At 37.9% G+C, this 23268-nt stretch overlaps 1 protein-coding gene across 1 annotated transcript in view; it reads right to left on the minus strand.

The window, feature by feature from the left end:
• Positions 1-581: 581 nt before the first annotated feature.
• The window catches only part of C17H8orf34 (chromosome 17 C8orf34 homolog), a 338603-nt gene continuing 315916 nt past the window's right edge, over positions 582-23268 (minus strand). Inside the window, exons 13-14 of the mRNA XM_036830419.1 lie at positions 11918-11977; positions 582-1553 (exon numbers count right to left, since the gene is read on the minus strand). Coding sequence (XP_036686314.1) covers positions 1546-1553; positions 11918-11977 — 68 coding nt within the window. The 3' untranslated portion in view covers positions 582-1545. The remainder of the gene's footprint in view (positions 1554-11917; positions 11978-23268) is intronic.

Consider the following 23268-nt stretch of genomic DNA (forward strand, 5'->3'; position numbering starts at 1 on the left):
CTCCCTCACTCCCTTTAAAACACCCAGTCACCTCTGTACAAATCGAAGCTGAGTTCAGTTCATGCTGAACTCTCTTCTTTATTGCAATAGTTTATCACTGATTAAAATCTATCCACCTTAACTCGTGTCCAGTGGTAGCATTTTCAGCAATACACACTCTGACGTCCTGGTGGATCTGATTCCCGAGGTCGATGTGGCAGTTAGTAGGGTGACTGTCTCCAGGAAATGGTCTGTGGACAAGAGGAGGACAAAAACTGACCAAGTGATGGTTGGATGTGATGGAGGAAAGTACGGCTCAGATGAAGGCATTGGGGTGACATGTTTTAAAGAAAGACTATTCCCAACAGGGAGAACATTTGGATTCTCAGAACTTTTTTGAAGATATTCTTCATGGTAAGGATGTTTAAATAGAGGTGTGTTCGGGTCTCATAAACTTATTCTCATGCCTTTTCTCTTTTCTGCTTAAAAATATACTGTTTTCTAAGCCTTTAACTTGTTTCTACCCATAAAAACAATAACTTTGATGAAAATTAGTCTCATGAGTTCCCATGCACACAAAAATGTTAACATAAGAAAATTTATTATATTACTTGATTTAGGACTATGACTTCATTCATACAATCAGAATTTCTTTGTTTATTCTTTAGCCATGTTCTGGCTTTTAATGTTTGTTTCTTTGACAGTTACACACGCAGTTTTATAATTTAACCATATGCCTTAAAGGTCCAGAAAGTAAACTTAGATTAAGACAAATAAGATAAAACAGACAGTAAGATACTCAATACATTTACTTAGTTCCATTCATTTAGCATCAATGCATAACACATTCCAAAAGCGAGCATATATCAAATTTAAAATGGATAACCTTAATTGGGTTCAATAATCGGATAAATGGTCAAACAGTTTTCATTGCATATGCTTTGGGCCATGCATTTCATTCCTTAAGGATCTGCTTTAGTGAATTAACATATCAATTATTTATTTTGATAAGAACAGGGAAGATAATCGAGGAAGGAGCAGTGGTGGAGAACACGCCTCTTGCTGCTGCACAAAAACACATATGGCAGGTGACGACACCAATAGCTAACTCCTGGAGAGACCTAAATGGCTTGTCTTGGCACGTGTGGGTAAGTACAATGTTTACTAATCTAAAAAATGAGAAAGTATTATAAAAATATAAGAAGTAGAAAACCCTAGACAAGTTAAAATACAGAAAAATTTTAAGCAAAGTTATTTGAATCAGGCAATTTTTAAAGTATCAAATAGTAATCTTAATAACTAGGTATAAAGTAATCTAAGCCCAGGACACTAACCAAGTCAAAAGGCAGTAGGCAGCCTGACCTCCCCAGAATGCTTTGCCAGAGTTAGTGTTCTCTGATTACACACTTAGGCACCCCTGGTTACAAGAGTACTTGTTCATTATTGATATTATAAAAATAACCATTCTCTAAATGATTACACGTAGCAAATAAAATTAGAACTATACATAAGGATTTGAATAATTGCCATTTCTTTAAGGACCACTTGCAACTTCTTCTGCCTGCTTCACAGACCTGTAAGGCAGAAAGAAAACAAACGAAGATGTGCTTAATGATAGATCTATAGCACAGCATATTAAAAGGGAAGACTGGGATTTTAATGCTTTCCTATACTCCATTGGAACTTTTACAGTGACACTGACCTTAGAGGACTACCTCTATTTACCATATTTTACTGCCATTATATCAATTTCTGGTATCTGTATAAAAGATTTTTTGCATATATAATGCACAAAAATATCTTGGACTGTTAAAACAGATTGGCTTCTCTCCAAATATGGCCAATGAGAAATACCTGCAAGGTATGTACACAATTACTCTCCTGGAAGGAATTATGAAACTGAATTTAGAAAACTAGAGGAGCATAAGGTGGGTCAGGCTGCATGTGTCCTACTTTGGCACTGGAACTACTTGTCCATACAGCTTGATTGGAAAGAATTTATTTTTTCCTAGAAAAATATGACTAGGATGGCAAGGGGATATGTCCACATTTCAAGAATATGTTATGTGCAGCTTCAAGATGGCGGAAGAGTAAGACACGGAGATCACCTTCCTCCCCACAAATACATCAGAAATACATCTACACGTGGAACTGCTCCTACAGAGCACCCACTGAACGCTGGCAGAAGACCTCAGACCTCCCAAAAGGCAAGAAACTCCCCCACGCACCTGGGTAGGGCAAAAGTAAAAAGAAAAAACAGAGACAAAAGAATAGGGATGGGACCCGCACCAGTGGGAGGGAGCCGTGAAGGAGGAAAGGTGTCCACACACTAGGAAGCCCCTTCGCGGGCGGAGACTGCGGGTGGCAGAGGGGGGGAGCTTCGGAGCCACGGAGGAGAGCGCAGCCACAGGGGTGCGGAGGGCGAGGAGAGCGCAGCCACAGGGGTGCGGAGGGCAAAGCGGAGAGATTCCCGCACAGAGGCTCGGCGCCGAGCAGCACTCACCAGCCCGAGAGGCTTGTCTGCTCCCCCGCCGGGGCGGGCGGGGCTGGGAGCTGAGGCTCGGGCTGCGGTCGGATCGCAGGGAGAGGACTGGGGCTGGCGGCGTGAACACAGCCTGAAGGGGCTAGTGCACCACAGCTGGCCGGAAGGGAGTCCGGGAAAAGTCTGCAGCTACCGAACAGGCAAGAGACTTCTTCTTGCCTCTTTGTTTCCTGCTGCGCGAGGAGAGGGGATTCAGAGCGCCGCTTAAAGGAGCTCCAGAGATGGGTGCGAGCCGCGGCTATCAGCGCGGACCCCAGAGACGGGCATGAGACGCTAAGGCTGCTGCTGCCGCCACCAAGAAGCCTGTGTGCGAGCACAGGTCACTCTCCACACCGCCCCTCCCGGGAGCCCGTGCAGCCCGCCACTGCCAGCGTCCCGTGATCCGGGGACAACTTCCCCGGGAGAACGCACGGCGCGCCTCGGGCTGGTGCAACGTCACGCCGGCCTCTGCCTCGCAGGCTCGCCCCGCCTCCTCCGTACCCCTCCCTCCCCCCGGCCTGAGTGAGCCAGAGCCGCTGAAGCAGTGGCTACTTTAACCCCGTCCTGTCTGAGCAAGGAACAGACGCCCTCAGGCAACCTACACACAGAGGCTGGTCCAAATCCAAGGCTGAGCCCAGGAGCTGTGCGAACAAAGAAGAGAAAGGGAAATCTCTCCCATCAGCCTCAGAAGCAGCGGATTAAAGCTCCACAAACAACTTGATGTGCCTGCATCTGTGGAATACCTGAATAGACAACGAATCATCCCACACTGAGGAGGTGGACTTTGGGAGCAAAGATATATATATATGTATATATATATATATATATATATATATATATATTTCCCTTTTTCTCTTTTGGTGAGTGTGTATGTGTATGCTTCTGTGTGTGATTTTGTCTGTATAGCTTTGCTTTTACCATTTGTCCAAGGGTTCGGTCTGTCCATTTTTTTTTTTCTACTTAAAACATTTTTTTTTCTAAATAATTATTTTTTCTTCTTTATTTTAATAACTTTATTTTGTTTTATTTTATCTTCTTCTTTCTTTCTTTCTTATTTTTCTCCCTTTTATTCTGAGCCGTGTGGAGGACAGGCTCTTGGTGCTCCAGCCAGGCATCAGGGCTGTGCCACTGAGGTGGGACAGCCAAGTTCAGGACACTGGTCCACAAGAGACCTCCCAGCTCCACGTGATATCAAACGGTGAAAATCTCCAGGAGATCTCCATCTCAACGCCAAGACCCAGCTCCACTCAATGACCAGCAAGCACCAGTGCTGGACACCCTACGCCAAACAACTAGCAAGACAGGAACACAGCCCCATCCATTACCAGAGAGGCTGCCTAAAATCATAATAAGGCCACAGACACCCCAAAACACATCACCAGACGTGGACCTGCCCACCAGAAAGACAAGATCCAGCCTCATACACCAGAACACAGGCACTAGTCCCCTCCACCAGGAAGCCTACACAACCCACTGAACCAACCTTAGCCACTGGGGACAGACACCAAAAACAACGGAAACTACGAACGTGCAGGCTGCAAAAAGGAGACCCCAAACACAGTAAGTTAAGCAACATGAGAAGACAGAGAAACACACAGCAGATGAAGAAGCAAGGCAAAAACCCACCAGACCTAACAAATGAAGAGGAAATAGGCAGTCTACCTGAAAAAGAATTCAGAATAATGATAGTAAAGATGATCCAAAATCTTGGAAATAGAATGAAGAAAATAAAAGGAACATTTAAAAAGGACCTAGAAGAACTAAAGAGCAAACAAACAATGATGAACAACACAATAAATGAAATTAAAAATTCTCTAGAAGGGATCAATAGCAGAATAACTGAGGCAGAAGAACGGATAAGTGACCTGGAAGATAAAATAGTGGAAATAACTACTGCAGAGCAGAATAAAGAGAAAAGAATGAAAAGAATTGAGGACAGTCTCAGAGACCTCTGGGACAACATTAAACGCACCAACATTCGAATTATAGGGGTCCCAGAAGAAGAAGAGGAAAAGAAAGGGACTGAGAAAATATTTGAAGAGATTATAGTTGAAAACTTTCCTAATATGGGAAAGGAAATAGTTAATCAACTCCAGGAAGCACAGAGGGTCCCATACAGGATAAATCCAAGGAGAAACACGCCAAGACACATATTAATCAAACTATCAAAAATTAAATACAAAGAAAAAATATTAAAAGCAGCAAGGGAAAAACAACAAGTAACACATAAGGGAATCCCCATAAGGTTAACAGCTGATCTTTCAGCAGAAACTCTGCAAGCCAGAAGGGAGTGGCAGGACATATTTAAAGTGATGAAAGAGAAAACCCTACAACCAAGATTACTCTACCCAGCAAGGATCTCATTCAGATTTGACAGAGAAATTAAAAGCTTTACAGACAAGCAAAAGCTAATAGAATTCAGCACCACCAAACCAGCTTTACAACAAATGCTAAAGGAACTTCTCTAGGCAGGAAACACAAGAGAAGGAAAAGACCTACAATAATAAACCCAAAACAATTAAGAAAATGGTAATAGGAACATACATATCGATAATTACCTTAAATGTAAATGGATTAAATGCTCCAACCAAAAGACACAGATTGGCTGAATGTATACAAAAACAAGACCCGTATATATGCTGTCTACAAGAGACCCACTTCAGACCTAGGGACACATACAGACTGAAAGGGAGGGGATGGAAAAAGATATTCCATGCAAATGGAAATCAAAAGAAAGCTGGAGTAGCAATTCTCATATCAGACAAAATAGACTTTAAAACAAAGACTATTACAAGAGACAAAGAAGGACACTACATAACGATCAAGGGATCAATCCAAGAAGAAGATATAAGAATTGTAAATATTTATGCACCCAACATAGGAGCACCTCAATACATAAGGCAAATACTAACAGCCATAAAAGGGGAAATCAACAGTAACACAATCATAGTAGGGGACTTTAACACCCCACTTCCACCAATGGACAGATCATCCAAAATGAAAATAAGTAAGGAAACACAAGCTTTAAATGATACATTAAACAAGATGGACTTAATTGATATTTTTAGGACATTCCATCCAAAAACAACAGAATACACTTTCTTCTCAAGTGCTCATAGAACATTCTCCAGGATAGATCATATCTTGGGTCACAAATCAAGCCTTGGTAAATTTAAGAAAATTGAAATCGTATCAAGTATCTTTTCTGACCACAACACTATGAGACTAGATATCAATTACAGGAAAAAATCTGTAGGAAATACAAACACATGGAGGCTAAACAGCACACTACTTAATAACCAAGAGATCCCTGAAGAAATCAAAGAGGAAATCAAAAAATACCTAGAAACAAATGGCAATGAAAACACAACGACCCAAAACCTATGGGATGCAGCAAAAGCAGTTCTAAGAGGGAAGTTTATAGCTATACAAGCCTACCTCAAGAAAAAGAAACATCTCATCTCAAATAAACAACCTAACCTTACACCTAAAGCAATTAGAGAAAGAACCAAAATACCCCAAATTTAGCAGAAGGAAAGAAATCATAAAGATCAGATCAGAAATAAATGAAAAAGAAATGAAGGAAACAATAGCAAAGATCAATAAAACTAAAAGCTGGTTCTTGGAGAAGATAAACAAAATTGATAAACCATTAGCCAGACTTATCAAGAAAAAAAGGGAGAAGACTCAAATCAATAGAATTAGAAATGAAAAAAAAGAAGTAACAACTGACACTGCAGAGATACAAAGGATCATGAGAGATTACTACAAGCAACTCTATGCCAATAAAATGGACAACCTGGAAGAAATGGACAGATTCTTAGAAATGCACAACCTTCCGAGACTGAACCAGGAAGAAATAGAAAATATGAACAGACCAATCACAAGCACTGAACTTGAAACTGTGATTAAAAATCTTCCAACAAACAAAAGCCCAGGACCAGATGGCTTCACAGGCGAATTCTATCAAACATTTAGAGAAGAGCCAACACCTATCCTTCTCAAACTCTTCCAAAATATAGCAGAGGGAGGAACACTCCCAAACTCATTCTACGAGGACACCATCACTCTGATACCAAAACCAGACAAAGATGTCACAAAGAAAGAAAACTACAGGCCAATATCACTGATGAAAATAGATGCAAAAATCCTCAACAAAATACTAGCAAACAGAATCCAACAGCACATTAAAAGGATCATACACTATGATCAAGTGGGGTTTATCCCAGGAATGCAAGGATTCTTCAATATACGCAAATCAATCAACGTGATACACCATATTAACAAATTGAAGGAGAAAAACCATATGAACATCTCCATAGATGCAAAGAAAGCTTTCGACAAAATTCAACACCCATTTATGATAAATACCCTCCAGAAAGTAGGCATAGAGGGAACTTACTTCAACATAATAAAGGCCATATATGACAAACCCACAGCCAACATCGTCCTCAATGGTGAAAAACTGAAACCATTTCCACTAAGATCAGGAACAAGACAAGGTTGCCCACTCTCACCACTATTATTCAACATAGTTTTGGAAGTTTTAGCCACAGCAGTCAGAAGAAAAAGAAATAAAAGGAATACAAATTGGAAAAGAAGAAGTAAGGCTGTCACTGTTTGCAGATGACATGATACTATACATAGAGAATCCTAAAGATGCTACCAGAAAACTACTAGAGCTAATCATTTATTGTTTGTAGATTTTTTGATGATGGCCATTCTGACTGGTGTGAGATGATATCTCATTGTAGTTTTGATCTGCATTTCTCTAATGATTAATGATGTTGAGCACTCTTTCATGTATCTGTTGGCAATCTGTATATCTTCTTTAGAGAAATGTCTATTTAGGTCTTCTGCCCATTTTTGGATTGGGTTGTTTGTTCTTTTGATATTAAGCTGCATGAGTTGCTTGTATGTTTTGGAGATTAATCCTTTGTCAGTTGCTTCATTTGCAAATATTTTCTCCCATTCTGAGGGTTGTCTTTTCATCTTGTTTATGGTTTCCTTTGCTGTGCAAAAGCTTTGAAGTTTCATTAGGTCCCATTTGTTTATTTTTGTTTTTATTTCCATTTCTCTAGGAGGTGGGTCAAAAAGGATTAGCTCTAGTAGTTTTTTTTTTTTTTTACATTCCCTGGGGGTACGGGGGTGGGGGTAACTGTCATGGCTCTGCCCTTCGTCTCTGGGGGAAGAGACACCCTAGAGACCCTCGAGGGAAGGAGGGGGCATGAAGGGTCATGAGGAGACCACAGCAGGGGCCCTCCCTCCTGTGTATCTGTAAAGCAGAAACTAACACACACACTCCAAGGTATGGTCACCTTATCTTTGATAAAGGAGGCAAGAATATACAGTGGAGAAAATACAGCCTCTTCAATAAGTGGTGCTGGGAAAACTGGACAGCTATAGGTAAAAGAATGAAATTAGAACACTCCCTAACACCATACACAAAAATAAACTCAAAATGGATTAAAGACCTAAATGTAAGGCCAGACACCATCAAACTCTTCGAGGAAAACATAGGCAGAATACTCTATGACATAAATCACAGCAAGATCCTTTTGACCCACCTCCTAGAGAAATGGAAATAAAAACAAAAATAAACAAATGGGACCTAATGAAACTTCAAAGCTTTTGCACAGCAAAGGAAACCATAAACAAGATGAAAAGACAACCCTCAGAATGGGAGAAAATATTTGCAAATGAAGCAACTGACAAAGGATTAATCTCCAAAACATACAAGCAACTCATGCAGCTCAATATCAAAAAACAAACAACCCAATCCAAAAATGGGCAGAAGATCTAAATAGACATTTCTCTAAAGAAGACATACAGATTGCCAACAAACACATGAAAGGATGCTCAACATCACTAATCATTAGAGAAATGCAGATCAAAACTACAATGAGGTATCATCTCACACCGGTCAGAATGGCCATCATCAAAAAATCTACAAACAGTAAATGCTGGAGAGGGTGTGGAGAAAAGGGAACCCTCCTGCACTGTTGGTGGGAATGTAAATTGATACAGCCACTATGGAGAACAGTATAGAGGTTCCTTAAAAAACTAAAAATAGAGCTACCATACGACCCAGCGATCCCACTACTGGGCATATATCCTGAGAAAACCATAATTCAAAAAGAGTCATGTACCACAATGTTCATTGCAGCTCTATTTACAATAGCCAGGACATGGAAGCAACCTAAGTGTCCATCAACAGATGAATGGATAAAGAAGATGTGGCACATATATACAATGGAATATTACTCAGCCCTAAAAAGGAACGAAACTGAGTTATTTGTAGTGAGGTGGATGGACCCAGAGACTGTCATACAGAGTGAAGTAAGTCAGAAAGAGAAAAACAGATACCGTATACTAACACATATATATGGAATCTAAAAAAAGAAAAAAGAAAAAAAATGTTCAGAAGAACCTAGGGGCAAGACGGGAATAAAGATATAGACCTACTAGAGAATGGACTTGAGGATACGGGGCGGGGGAAGGGTAAGCTGGGACAAAGTGAGATAGTGGCATGGACATATATACACTACAAAACGTAAAATAAATAGCTAGTTGGAAGCAGTCGCATAGCACAGGGAGATCAGCTCGGTGCTTTGTGACCACCTAGAGGGGTGGGATAGGGACGGTGGGAGGGAGGGAGATGTGAGAGGGAAGAGATATGGGGACATATGTCTATGTATAACTGATTCACTTTGTTATAAAGCAGAAACTAACACACAACTGTAAAGCAATTATACTCCAATAAAGATGTTAAAAAAAAAAAAGAATACGTTATGTGTTTTTTTTTCTGCTTTGTACCTGAGTTATATTTAATATTTCTGATTCACCCACTAGACCATAAACACATTGAAAGAAGAATATCAATCTCCGAATGACTCCCAGGACCTGAAAGAACCCTTTGTGCATGGTCTTTGCTCAATAAGTAGTTGTTTGATGGAAGAGAGAGAAAGGAGGAAGGGAGGAAGGGAGGAAGGGAGGAAGGGAGTTGGGTTATGTGTGCACATACTTTCCCCTTATCTGGAAAGCTCTACTTATCCCAACGAACCCTGCCAACTCCTCTCTCTCGCTTACTCCTTTAGGTCTTAAATATCATTTTCTCAGGGCCCTTTGACCAGTAGTCAAGCTAGGATCCCCCTGCTGCATGCACTTATCTCAACCTAATGCTTATATAATAATAATCATCATTATTGCATGTAAGTAATGTTTAATGTGTGACTTCATCATCTAGTAAGCTTCTGTCACCTGTGACAGTGATGTGTCCTTCTCTGGCATAGTTCCTGATTCACTGGAGGCCTTTATTTAGTATAAACCACATGAATGATTTACTCATTTGGATCTCTTAGTCTGAAGGGCAGTATGCCTGTATGTCATGCAAAGAACATTTGAAGGACTAAGAAAGAGAACCACATGATCTTTGCGCTCCTGCAATGGTAGAGTTGTTACGTAGAAGAGGGATACAAGTTTTGCTTGTGATACAAAAATAAACAGAACTAGAAAGAAGGAAGCTATGAAGATTCAGATTTTGGAGCAAAATAGGAGAGTAATTTCTTTTAAAGTAGGTTTTAAACATTTGTATAACATAAGAAATTCATGTGTTTTTTGTTTGTTTGTTTTTGGTCACCATGCTGTACATTACATCCCCAGGACTTATTTATTTTACAACTGGAAGTTTGTACCTTTTGACCACCTTCATCCATTTTGCCCACCTCCTGCCTCTGGAAACCACCAATCTGTTCTCTGTATCTATGAGCTTGGTGTTTTGTTTAGATTCCATGTATAAATGAGATCATATAGTATTTGTTTTTCTCTGTCTGAGTAATTTAACTTAGTATAATGGCCTCAAGTTCTGTCCATATTGTTGCAAATGGCAAGATTTCATTATTTTTTACGGTTAAATAATATTCCATTGTGTGTGTGTGTGTGTGTGTGTGTGTGTGTGTGTGTATATACCACATTTTATTTATTTATTCATCCATTGATGGACACTTAGGTTTTTCTGTATCTTGGCTATTGTAAATAATGCTGCAATGAACATGGGGGTGCAGATAGCTTTTCAAGACATTTTTTTTTAACCATCCAGACAGTATTCTGCAGATGGAAATACAGTTGACCCTTGAACAAGATGGGTTTGAACTGCGCAGGTCCACTTACATGTAGATTTTTTTTCCCATAAATGCACACTACAGTATTACACAATCCATGGTTGATTGACTCCACAGATGTGAAACCTCAGATATGGAGGGTTGACTGTGAAGTTATATGAGGATTTTCAACTATGTAGAGAATCGGTGCCCTAACTCCCACATTGTTCAAGAATCATCTGTATATGATTGTGTATGTGTCTATGCATTATATATAACAAAAAAAGAATTGTATCTAGTATACTGTCTTGTGACTCACTTTTTTATGTAACAATATTGTAAAAACTGTTTCCACATCAAAGTATATATCGATATAGATAGATAGATGGATTCAGTTAATATCAGTACAAATCTATGTATATATCGAGTTAATATATATCTCATTCTTTATAAGAGATGCACATTATTCCATTATATAGATTGCTGTAATTTTTAAAAATCAATTCTCTTTTGTTGGCCATTAGGTTGTTTCCATTTTTTACATTTTCCAAGTTTTATTATAAAACATGTGCAATGAGCATAATAATATTCTGATAACTACACAGCATTGAAGAAATTATTTCTTTAGGTGATTTCTTAATACAAAACGATTGGGTCACTGAGCGACTAGAGCAGAGCACAGGAGGTGGTGTACTTGCATTACTCAAGGTGCCCATACAGAAGCTAGTGAACTGTTTGGTGGGGATATTGCAGAGAAGAGACAAGCGTGAGATGGGAAGAGAAGTAGATAGTTCTCAAATTCTTTCTTATTTTGATATTTTATGATTCTATGAGTGCTAAGGGCACACTCGACCGTTTACTTCCCTCTGTAACATGCTTGAGAGAAGATACTGAGAATTGTTCATCTTTATATATCCAGCCCATAGAGTAACCCCATGTCCACGGATGTGAAATTGTTTTGAGATGCTGTATCTCTAAGATATATTTAATGGTGTCATAGAGTCCATGGTCTGCACAAATGGGGGTATATGTTCTCATCTCACATATACCTAAAAGTCATTTTCCTGCCAGGAAGAAGGGGTTTGAAATCCTCCTCCCACTTCCTCAGCACAAGAGACTACAGACTCGATGAGGAGCATGAGATCCATGCAAATCACAAAAACAAAGAGAAAACATCATGCAGAGCAGCTGGAGGAAAATCTTTTTCTCATTATAGGTCACGAGGACTACGTATTTTAAAAAAATCTGAACTTCAAGTAGTTGCAAGTGGTGCCCGTCATTCCCTGACATTGACATTAAGTGCCCTGAGCAGACCTACCAGAGTAGACCAGTGCAGGACAAGAAGAGCACGGTACACAGAGAAGAAGATCAGCAGGACCTGCGCAATGAAAGAAGAAGAGGTTTATATGCTGGACCAGGAAGAAAAAGTCCATTAAACACAGTTCCCTTGCAGTTTGACCAATTCCTAATGAGGATGAACTGAAATTAATATCGAAACTACACTCAGAGTATATAGTGACTGCAATGACACACAAGTTAACTGTTTAATAGCGTGTATGTTCTCATTTCATAATTCAGTCATTTTCAATTTAAACTTTTTCTGATCTTAAATAAACACTAGGGCAAAATGCCCCTCCAGATAGTGTTATGAATCTATACGTGGATTGTAGGAAGATCCCATCTAAATCACAGTCATAAATTTTTATGTCCAGCAGGGGTTTGGCAGGAAAGTCATGCTCTACAGACTGCTACCATAACACAGAATATTCAGGATTGGATATATACATGTCACATATTGTGATGCTATAACATTTGTAATTTAATGTAATTGTCACAAAATTATTATGAGATTTGCATGAAGTAGTGCATATTTACATGTATACCCTATATTTTTAATGCTTGGTGCATAATATTAAACACTAAATGTAATTCCTCTGAATGCATTCCTGAGGCAGAAGAGCAGTGCCTAGTAGGACAAGGGGACATGAGTATTCTAGTTAAAAATAGCGGGGAAATAAAACAGAAGATCAAAGAAAGTGAAATAAGGGCATCAAGGGAGATAAACCTTCACATTTCTTGAAGAGAAAGGAAATAGATTAAGTCCAAGTTTTCCAAAGCAGATCTTGGAACACTAGTCCTGCAAGCTGTTAATATAGATGATCCACAAACAAATGGTTCCTTGATCAAAGACTTTTCAACAGCAATATACCATCGGCCTTTTGGAGGATCAAAATACACACCAGCATATTAAAGGCTCTTAGAAGTCTTATAATAAAGAGAACTATTTTACCTGATATTTATCAAAGTTATTTGATAATAGATTTTTATATAACTCACTTTTTAAAATTCTACAATGGGAAATACTGCTTCAGCTAGAGTAAAGAGGCATGGCAATGCAACGGCTGTTTCACAAAATTTAGAAGCAAGATATAAAAGCATGGGTTTTGTACTCAGATTGACCTGAGTTCAAATTCTGGCTCAACCCCTCTCATGCACATGACTTTGAGCAAGTCAGCATCACTCAGCATCCTCCACAGAGGAGAGTTATAAAGGGAAACACCTTTGGAAGTATCATTAAGCATTTGGTATTTGACAGTTTTAGAAAATTCAAATTTAGATGAATAAGAACTACAAAAACATTTGGATTCAAGGTGGTGATTTTATATGTAAAGTAGATGCTGAATAAAGTTGGAGAACTTGGTAAATTTTTAGAAATCTTACACATAGAGGGGCTTTGAATAAAATAATGATGTATTCACATTTGAATGTCCTTTACCACCCAAAGATATTAGAGGTTCTGGCAAGAGAGAAGTTGAATTAATGCTCTATATTAGTGGTTCCCTTAAATTTTAAGTGTATCAGAATCACCTGGAGGGCTTTTAAAACAGATTGTTACTTCCCTGGTGGCACAGTGGTTAAGAATCCGCCTGCCAATGCAGGGGACACGGGTTCGATCCCTGGTCCGGGAAGATCCCACATGCCGCGGAGCAACTAAGCCCATGTGCCACAACTACTGAGCCTGCTCTCTAGAGCCGGCGAGCCGCAACTACTGAGCCCGCGTGCCACAACTACTGAAGCCCGCGTGCCTAGAGCCCGTGCTCCGCAACAAGAGAAGCCACCGCAATGAGAAGCCCGCGCACCGCAACAAAGAGTAGCGCCTGCTCGCCATAACTAGAGAAAGCCTGTACGCAGCAAGGAAGACCCAACACAGCAAAAAATAAATAAATTTATGAAAAACAAAAACAAAAACAAAAAGCACAGATTGCTGGAGTCCACTATTAGAGTTTCTGACTGAGTAGATGTCGGATGGGGCCAAGGAAACTGCATTTCTTACAAGTTCCCAAGAGATGAACATCACTGTTCTATGTAGCACGGACCTTAGGCTGAAGGATGAAGCCAGCTGTGGTCTGGCATACTTGAAGAAAAAGGAGTAGTAAAGTGTCTGGGTACCAAAGGAAGACTGAAGTGTGGGTTTAGTGGGAAATAGAGAATCTGAAAGGTAGAAGGTTTGGGTAGATTGTAGATTATAGTACTCTAAGATCTTCGAGTAGGATGCTATTTCACATTTGATAAGAAAAAAATTACACTTCCTTAGAAGAGCACTAGACTTGAGAGGGCCAAGGAATTTTAATGGTAGGACATTGGATAAATAACCCAAATGAAAGTTAAAATTTCCTAATGATAAGAGTGTGGTAGAGAGGAAACCAATGAACCAAATGTCAGCACCCCACACGAAAAAACAGCAGTGACTGATGAGATTATAGTGACAAGGAAAGACACAGGACAACAGGACAAATGGCATAAGCCTAAAAAGAAGGAGAATTTCAGGTAGAATATTAATGTTATCTCATGGTGCTTGACACATGGCAACTGAAAAGAGCAGCTTTCTCTGGTGAAGGCTAAAAGGGAAGCAATGTCTTCTAGGAACATTTCAAATAAGGCAAAAAAGGCGTGGAGAGTGTCCTTTGAATAGCACTGAAGAATGATCAGTTTGCAAATCAAATTCCTATTCCATAGGCCACAGTGGAAAGATCTGGGAAATATGTCAACAGTGGTTAAGAATACAAATACATGAGAAGATTTTATTTTGATAGGGGCAGTGGGGCAAGGCAGAGTAGCCAAGCACAACAGGAATAAGAGACAGAAGTAAACGATCTCAAGTTTCTGAACTGAACTTTGGTGTAACATTCTTGTACGGCAACTGACTTAGGTGTCCAGCCTTAGTGAAGCAGGGCTGCCCGTACAGGGGTTAGGCCATTATTCCCCGTAATTGTGGGAATGTAAGAAATGAAGCAGCTTTGGTGGGGAAAGAACAAGCAACGACAGAGCAGCCATAAAGTCTAGATAAATAACATCTTAATAAAGATACTATTTTTGTTTACAGATTAGAACCCTCTTCTTTCTTCTTGAGGGGTTTATTCAGTGAAAAACGGCAACACAAATCGCCTGGGGCAGTGCATCACACATGCATGTGTAGGGACTGATGTAAATGCTGTGTGAATGCACCATGTTCATTGTAACTCTGATGGAACCATCGTTACGACAGAGGAACAACACACTGAACATGTGCAGCGTCGCTGAATGTATCGTGTTTTGCTGTGTATATCAATAAATCATTTATTATACACATTTGTCTATGTTTGAGAGACATTATGGGCTCTGAATAATCAGAAGAGGAGACTGAGGCTTGGCCGCTGCTCAAGTGATCTTCGAGTCACTTAACCAGTTTGAACTAAATTTATTCATTCATTCATTCATTCAATTCATTTAGTAAATATTTATTAAGTAAATATTGAATGTATAAATATTTATTAAATAAATGTGTTGAACACTTACAGTGTAAAATAAGAATAGTAAGACTAAATTTTCCCTAACAGCTTAATTTTTGGAATTAAATATGTGGAAGCAATTTATAAATTATAAAGCCTTATATAACTAGCAGAAACTTTCAGAACATCATTTTAAATGTTAACAAATGGATAAACCTTTATGTCCTAATATGAAGGGGAGTCATGTATAATTTATGCTTATGAATATAGAAAAAAAGCTATGTTTTTCGTCTGAAGAATGTTTAATTATACTAAAGTTGATATACAGTTTCGGGATATTTAGTCAACATTTCAAAACAAGTCATTTTGAAGAAATCTGGCAGCATGCTTTGAACAGTTGTTCTATTTTTAATAGCATACTATGGGATTGAAAACATGCTTAATGTAATTACTAAATGTTATTTATTTTATTCTGTCAAAATTTTAATTTTTATGTTTATCACATATGCCGCCTTTAATTTTCTGGATGACTTTGCCTATAGATAATAATTTGGAGCACAGTGTAAATATAAGTAAATCAAATTGAAGTTTATATTAAAAGCAGATTTCCTACCCAAATGTATTACTGCTTGTTTCTTTATATGTCACTTTTCCTTATTTTCATGTTTTATAGTGTTTTCTTTACGATACAAATTCTTTCAGTGCTCAGTGAAATAATTCCTTTCTTGATACTATCTATACACACATTCCCTCCCCCTCCCTCCTTTTTTAAGCTTTTAGAAATGCAATGACATTTGAGAGTAGAACATATGGCTTTGGATTAAGCTAGAATTAAATTGCACTTACTAATTGTATATCCTTGGGAAGAGGTTTTTAACAAATCTGAGTTTGTAAAATCAGTACTACCACCTACACATCAAGTTGTCACAAGAATTAAAGGAGATACTACATAGCACATAACAGCAAAAATGTAATAAATGTCAGTCCTCTTCCATTCTCTCCTTTTTTAGAGATACATATGTTTCTATATAAGCCTTAAAATGTCAATTACTCATAGTAGGCTTTAAGGAGAAACTGAATGCTATAATTCTAAATATATCCCCCAAATAAACTTTGTAGTTTTATTTATGTTAGGTCATGTGTCAATTTTCCCAATTTATTATTAAATTATATATCTATTAGAATATATGCTAATTCTCTCAGTGAAAAAGATTTATTATGCCACATTTTTGAAATTCTGTGCTTAGAACTCCTAGTCTATCTTCATATACCCTCTTTATTATGCCTACACAAATAGTTTCTTAAGCTACAGTGTCTATTTTCAGGCTAGGATTTCTTGCCAGATCCTAATAACAAATATTCCACCACCTCCTAAGAGATTATGCTAGTAAACTTTTAGCCTAGCAGAGACAATGAAAATATAGCATCTTCTGGAAGGAATAGTTCATTAATTGGTTTTTTAAAATTTAGCTTGAGAAAAGTAAGCACAAGTCTGAAGTAGCAAGAAAAAGAAGAATGAAATAATAAGGTAGGTTGAGATCAAAGATCGTATGGTTGCAGGTATCCCAATTAGTAGATATGAGATGACCTCTTACGGCCTGCGATAATATGTAAGAGCACTGCATAAGACAGTCATACCACCCATGAGCCCACCCAAGGGAGTGGTCACTCTTTTTGCCCCAAATTAGGGTTATAAAATCCTTCTCTCTTCTGCAATGTCAAGGCATATTAAAGGCAACAAGTTGAATGTAAAAGACATAGAATAATTAAGAAAAACAGAAAAACGAGCTGTAGCTTCACAAGTGAAAAGATAAATCATTCCTGGTTAGTAAGTAAAAGGCAAAAAGTATTTGGCAGAGAACCTTGGAGGAGAGCATTCTCCTTTATTCCCATGTAGTTAATGTATCTCTGAGAGTTAAAATCTGAGAATTGAACAATTATAGATGCACCTGAGTGTCAGCCCTTTCTCTGCAATTTATTAGCCTGGGGACCACAGGGAAGAAATAGGACCTTAAATGCATCTCCTGACTCCTAGTTTTTTTCCCACTCCATCATAGAATCTAAAAAGAGGAAATTAGACTCCCACTGAGAATATTAAGTGAATATTAAGTGTGTGTTCACAATAAAAAAATGAGTCCATTAGTAAATTGAAGTGAGAACCTAGCAAGTGCTAGGAAGAAATTCCATTCAGGAGTAAGAACAACCTCATTAATAATAACATCAGTAATGGTAGATAGAAACCTAACAGTAAGTGAGAGACAAAAGTCATTGTGGGACAGAAGATACATTAATATTGTCATTAATTTTTTAAAATAGATAGCAACCATTTCATACGATATATGCTTAGCCTAAAAGTAAAAATTTAGAATTAACTAATATTTACCAAGCATATACTATGTATCTGGCACTATGTTTATATTAATATAAGTATTAATATAATATTAATATTTTCTCACTCTATGAAAACAAAATGCAATAATCTAAAAATGTTTCATTCTAGTCTGTATTTCTGATGCCACAACCTAATACCATTAAAATCTTGGGAATTCCAAGTATAATGTAGCCTGACACTTTAACATAATTGTCTATTAACTCACTTTGGTCTTTCTGTTATCTACAGTCTGCTGCTCCTCTACCCACCTCTTCTACCCTTCACTTGATAGGGTGTTAGTCCTTATCTTGGGACTGGCAAATAACCAGCTGTGGTACCCTCACACCACTGCCTCAAGCACTGTGCACATACAAATCTTGGGAGACTGCTTGGAAAGAAATGACCTGATGTTTGGTTAAGGAGAACAAAGGTTTTTCTTCAAGGTGAAAAGCCTGGCCAAATCCTAGGTGGACAGCAGAATCCCACAGCCTTACTTACTGCTCTAAGCACTTTGGTTCTCAAGAGTCGCAGCATAAACTGTGTCACCCCCTGGAAAGGGGAATGAAGGGAGGTATTAGTGAAAGATGAGGCAATGGAGGTAAACATCGCTGGATCCAAAGAAGAGCTCTTGGTTCTACTCCCGCCTCTGCTATTAACTGGGGGACATGGCAAGCCCACAATCTCTTAGAGCATCAATTTCTTCTTCACTAAATTGAAAGAGTTGAGGTTGAGAGGATTAGATTAGTTTAGCACTTCCTAAAATCCCAGAATACTTGTTCTTCCAGCAGTTAATAGGCATTCTGCAAATTATAGGCATTCTAGAAAATAGGCATTAATAGGCATTCTGCAAAAAGGACTTAAGTAAATATGAAAAAAAACCCTGGGATAAACACAATCAAGCAGATCTTGTTGCTGTCGGGCTATCCAGTGACTTTACTATGTAAATATTTTAGAAGAGACTCTATAGTATTTTTTCAAGTCAACAATGAACAATATTTTCCCCCATTTGAAGCCAGGATGCTGATTACATTTGATCTGTTCACTTAAAATTATAGAGCTGCCTTGCTCCTCTTGAAAAGGGATGTCAATGGTATGTCTTAAAATTGAGAGCCTCTCAAATACAATGATATGTAGAATTTCTCAAAACTTATTTTACCACAAATTTGTTTTTAATAGCTTCTCATGAGACAGGACTTTAAGAAGCAGATATTGTCCAATTTTATAACCTATTATGAAGATAGCATACTCCCATTCCTCAAAGAGAAAACTAGGCTGATAAAATCAAGAAAAATAGGGGAGGAGAAGCACTTCTGGAATGCAGGTATAGAGATCTCAAAAAATGTGCTCCTCTATAAATGCAATGAGAACACAACATGAGCAAGAATCACTAAAATCAACTTTTTCAGAACTCTGGAAATTTATCGAAGGCTTGCAACAATCCATAGAATATCTATTAAAGAAAAGCAGTTGAATCTCAATAGAAACAATGACTACGTAGGGTTTTATTTTACCCAGTATTACCTGCTCTGTGGGAGCCTTGAAAATCAGCATCCTCACAATGATGGTAGCTATGAAACAAACAGCCTATGGTCCACTAGAGGGGGCAGAACAGGTTTAGAGTTTCCCCAAATACCTAGAGAGCTGTCACTATTTGACCTATATGCAAGTTGCCTGGAAATGCCTCACTTGAATGTTTTTTGTTTGTTTGTTTGTTTGACCTGAATTAGAGCTCACTCAGTGAGATACCCTGTCCATATAACATTTGTCAAAAACAATCAGGGGCTATAGTTTTATACAGCAGCTTCCTGAGGCAAACAAAAGGCTTACCAAAAAAAAATTTTTTTTAAATACAGTAAGTGATACGTCCATAGGAGGCTTTCAAAAGCTCTGACATAGGCGTGTAGATTTAGAAATGCCACACAGATGTGCAGTGCTATGCATCTGCTCAGGAAAGACCCGATACGGATCTACCTCTCACCTCTGATTGACTTAGAAGCTCTGTGTAAGCAGAGTTGTAAACTTCTAGACTGTTCATGGCATGCCTCAATACTTTGTCCAGCCATTAGCTAACAACTAAGCTACTGAGCAAAGACTTCAGTATCTGTGTACAACAAATTATATAGACTTTACAGAATTAGTTTAGGAAAGTTAGTAAACAAAAAGTAGCAATAACAATAAGAAAAAACAGCAGCAACAACAAACCCTGGAGGGTGGGGATGGTCCAATCTCCAGAGTGGCCACATTATATTATATTAAATGTACAGTTTTCAACAACAACAACAAAATGACATGATTTATAAATCATGATATCACAATAAATATGAAAGTATGGCCCATAAATGGGGGGAAAAAGGCAGTCAAAAGAAGTTCTCCCTGAGGAAGCCCAGATGATGGAATTTCTAGACAAAGACTTTTAGTCAACTACTAGAAATATAGTCAAAGAACTAAAGGAAATCATGTAAAATAGATTAAAGTATAAGAATAAGCTCCCACCAAATGGAGACTATGACAAAGAGATACAAATTATAAAAGGAAGAAAACAGAAATTCTGGAATTAAAATGAAAAATTCCCTAGAGGGGCTCATCAACAGATTTGAGCTAGCATAAGAAAAAATCAAAGAGATTAAGACAGGTCAATCCAAATCCAGCCTGAGGGACACACACACACACACACACACACAGAAAAGAAAAATGAACAGTTCCTCAGAGGCCCTGTGGGACACCAGCAAGCATACTAAATACATGTAATTGGAGCCCCCAAAGGACAGGTAAGAAAAAAAGGGGCAGAAAGAATATTTGAGGAAATAATGGCTGAAAACTTCACACATTTTATGAAAACATTAATCTACATATCCAAGAAGCTCAAAAAACTCCAGTGGGATAGACTCAATGAAATCCACACCTACATGTCACTTTATCAAAGACAAAGACCAAGAAAGAATCTTTAAAGCAGAGAGAAAACAACATATCATATACAAAGGGTCTTCAATAATGGTAGCAGCTAACATCTTAACAGAAACTATAGAGGCCAGAAGTCATCTGGATGACATATTCCTTGAATGCAGGCAAGAATTAGTGACTTGCTTCCAAAGAACTGTATAAAAAGATGGGTTAAAAGTAACTTTACAATGGAGAAGCCAGAAAACTCTACCTTAGCCTGGTGGTGTAGGGTAACATTACATTAATAGCACATATTCTCCAATATTAAATGATGAGGGCGTTTCACCTTCTTGGTCTTTTTCCCCAAAATACATAACCACAGTCTAATCATGAGAAAACTATTAGACAAATCCCAATTGAGGGACATTCTACAAAACTCCTGAGGAATACAATTCCTCAAAAGGTTCAAGATCATGGAGAATAAGGAAAGACTGAGAGACAGTTACAGACTAGCAGGGATTAAGGAAACATGAGTAAATAAAGTCTGAGGGTCAGTTAATAGTAGTATTGGTTTATTAGTTTTGTAAATTTACCAATGTAATGTGACATGTTAACCATAAGGGAAACTGTGTGAAGGGAATATGGAAATTCTCTGTATTATCTTTGCAACTTTTCTGGAATTCTAAATTATTATAAACTAAAATGTTTATTGTTTTTAAATCCTCTGACATAACAGAATAAAAAATTAATGTAGATCTTGTGTCATGCTTTTGTAAGAGATAAATATGAATGTTGAAAATTTTAAATTAGCATTAACACAAAAATATATACAGAAGGAAAGGACATTTAAATATAACCCCCTATTAAATGACATGATATTACTATCAAAATTAGTACTAAGTGTTCAAGCAAAGTTGCCAAATTTCACCTTTAATATTAACTTCTGTTAATTCAAATATATTTAATGAGGCTGCCCAATTTTTATTATAATTTTGGGTTCCTAATAATATAGATAGTTTAAGTTGGGACCCAACCATCAAAGTACAAACCTGAGAATTTGATTTCTGATGAATACATTTATATTTTTCATCCAAACCTTAGAACAGATAGTAAACTTCCTTGTTGTTTTCCACAGCTGGAAAGTACAGGTATTTTGTTTCCCTTTTCATACCTGAGGCAGCTTTTCCAGGTAACAGGCTTTATACAACATCATCATACAAGCTCCCCTGCCTTAAGCAGACCCAGGGCCAAATCAGCAGATTTTATGTACAGTAAGACCTCAGACCCCACGGCCTAAGACCTACATCCAAATCTTAGGTCTCAATGAATCACCACAGCATTAGCTCCCACTTACTCTGGCTCTTATTTCTTTATTTCGGGCATCTCTGCTGTTTTGTTTGTTTGGTTTTTCATTTGTTTGCTTGTTTTTGGTTCACTTATTCATGTTTAAAAATCCAAAATGTAGTTAGAGGGTGCTGGCTGGCTAGACTGTAGCTGTTTAATGACTTTGTGCCTTTGGAGATGTTGAACCCACAGACTAAGGGACCTGACCCTCAATTTTACTCCATGTTTATTCCCTCAAATTTCAGCCTTTCTTCTGCTCCATCCTTACATTTTACATCCAAACTTAACTTACAGGTGGAAAAGCAGCTTAGAGAAACAAAGTCCAAAGTTTAACAACACTATAGAGACAATTCTGAAAACACAACCCTCTGATGCATTGGACTTTTCATTCCAATATTTCTCAATCTTTAGAATAAGCAAAGATCAACTGAGGAGTTTATTAGAAATGCAGAATTTAGAGTCCCATGCACAGAGATTCTGATTCACTAGGTTTGAAATGGAGTCCATGAATATGAAGTACCCCAGTAGATTCAAATATCTGTAATTTGAGTTATTTAGTGACTTCAGATAGTAATCTGAGAGATTAAAAACAAACACACTCCTGACATGAGTTTTTTAAACATGTGATGTAGACTTTTATACTAAAATCAGAGTAGATAAAAAGTCTACTTAAGGGTTCTGTTTATCTCGTTTACAATAAAAGTGTTTAAAGCTTCCCGTTGAATTATTCAAGACATCTTTTCCTAAATGGTGCTTTTATAAAACTTACTTGTACTAAGTCTTATTTTAAAATGAAGCAATAAGAAATATGCACCACTACAAAGATCCCAACGTTATTTGGAAACTTTCCACCATGATAATTTTGTCTCAGGAGAAATCTGAAAATTCCATAAAATTACCTACGTATAATTTATAGAAAGCTGAGTCAAGAAACAGGTGTTACCATTGGAATGATGAATCTTGTCCTTTTCCTCACTCATAAATTTCTAATATATGAGCCTCTAGACTATAAATCAGATGCTGGGTTCACATAGACTTATGTCATTTATTTTCTTTCACTGAGAAAATAAAGAGGTAGAAGATCTATACATATCTTGCCAGCTGTTCCACAAAACTCATACATTGAACACAAGTATCAGAACCTCAGTGGCTCCACCTTACACTCGTTCTAGTACTTGAATGTTGGATGCCGCTCTGGAAAAGTATTTGTATCTCTGTACTATGAGTTTGGCTGCACTGCTAGCTAGCATTCCATTTCCTGATGGCTCCTATTACCACCTAATTATTTTTAAACTCTGATTTTAT

The sequence above is a fragment of the Balaenoptera musculus genome, chromosome 17 (assembly GCF_009873245.2).
Source record: "Balaenoptera musculus isolate JJ_BM4_2016_0621 chromosome 17, mBalMus1.pri.v3, whole genome shotgun sequence".
Lineage (NCBI taxonomy): Eukaryota > Metazoa > Chordata > Mammalia > Artiodactyla > Balaenopteridae > Balaenoptera > Balaenoptera musculus.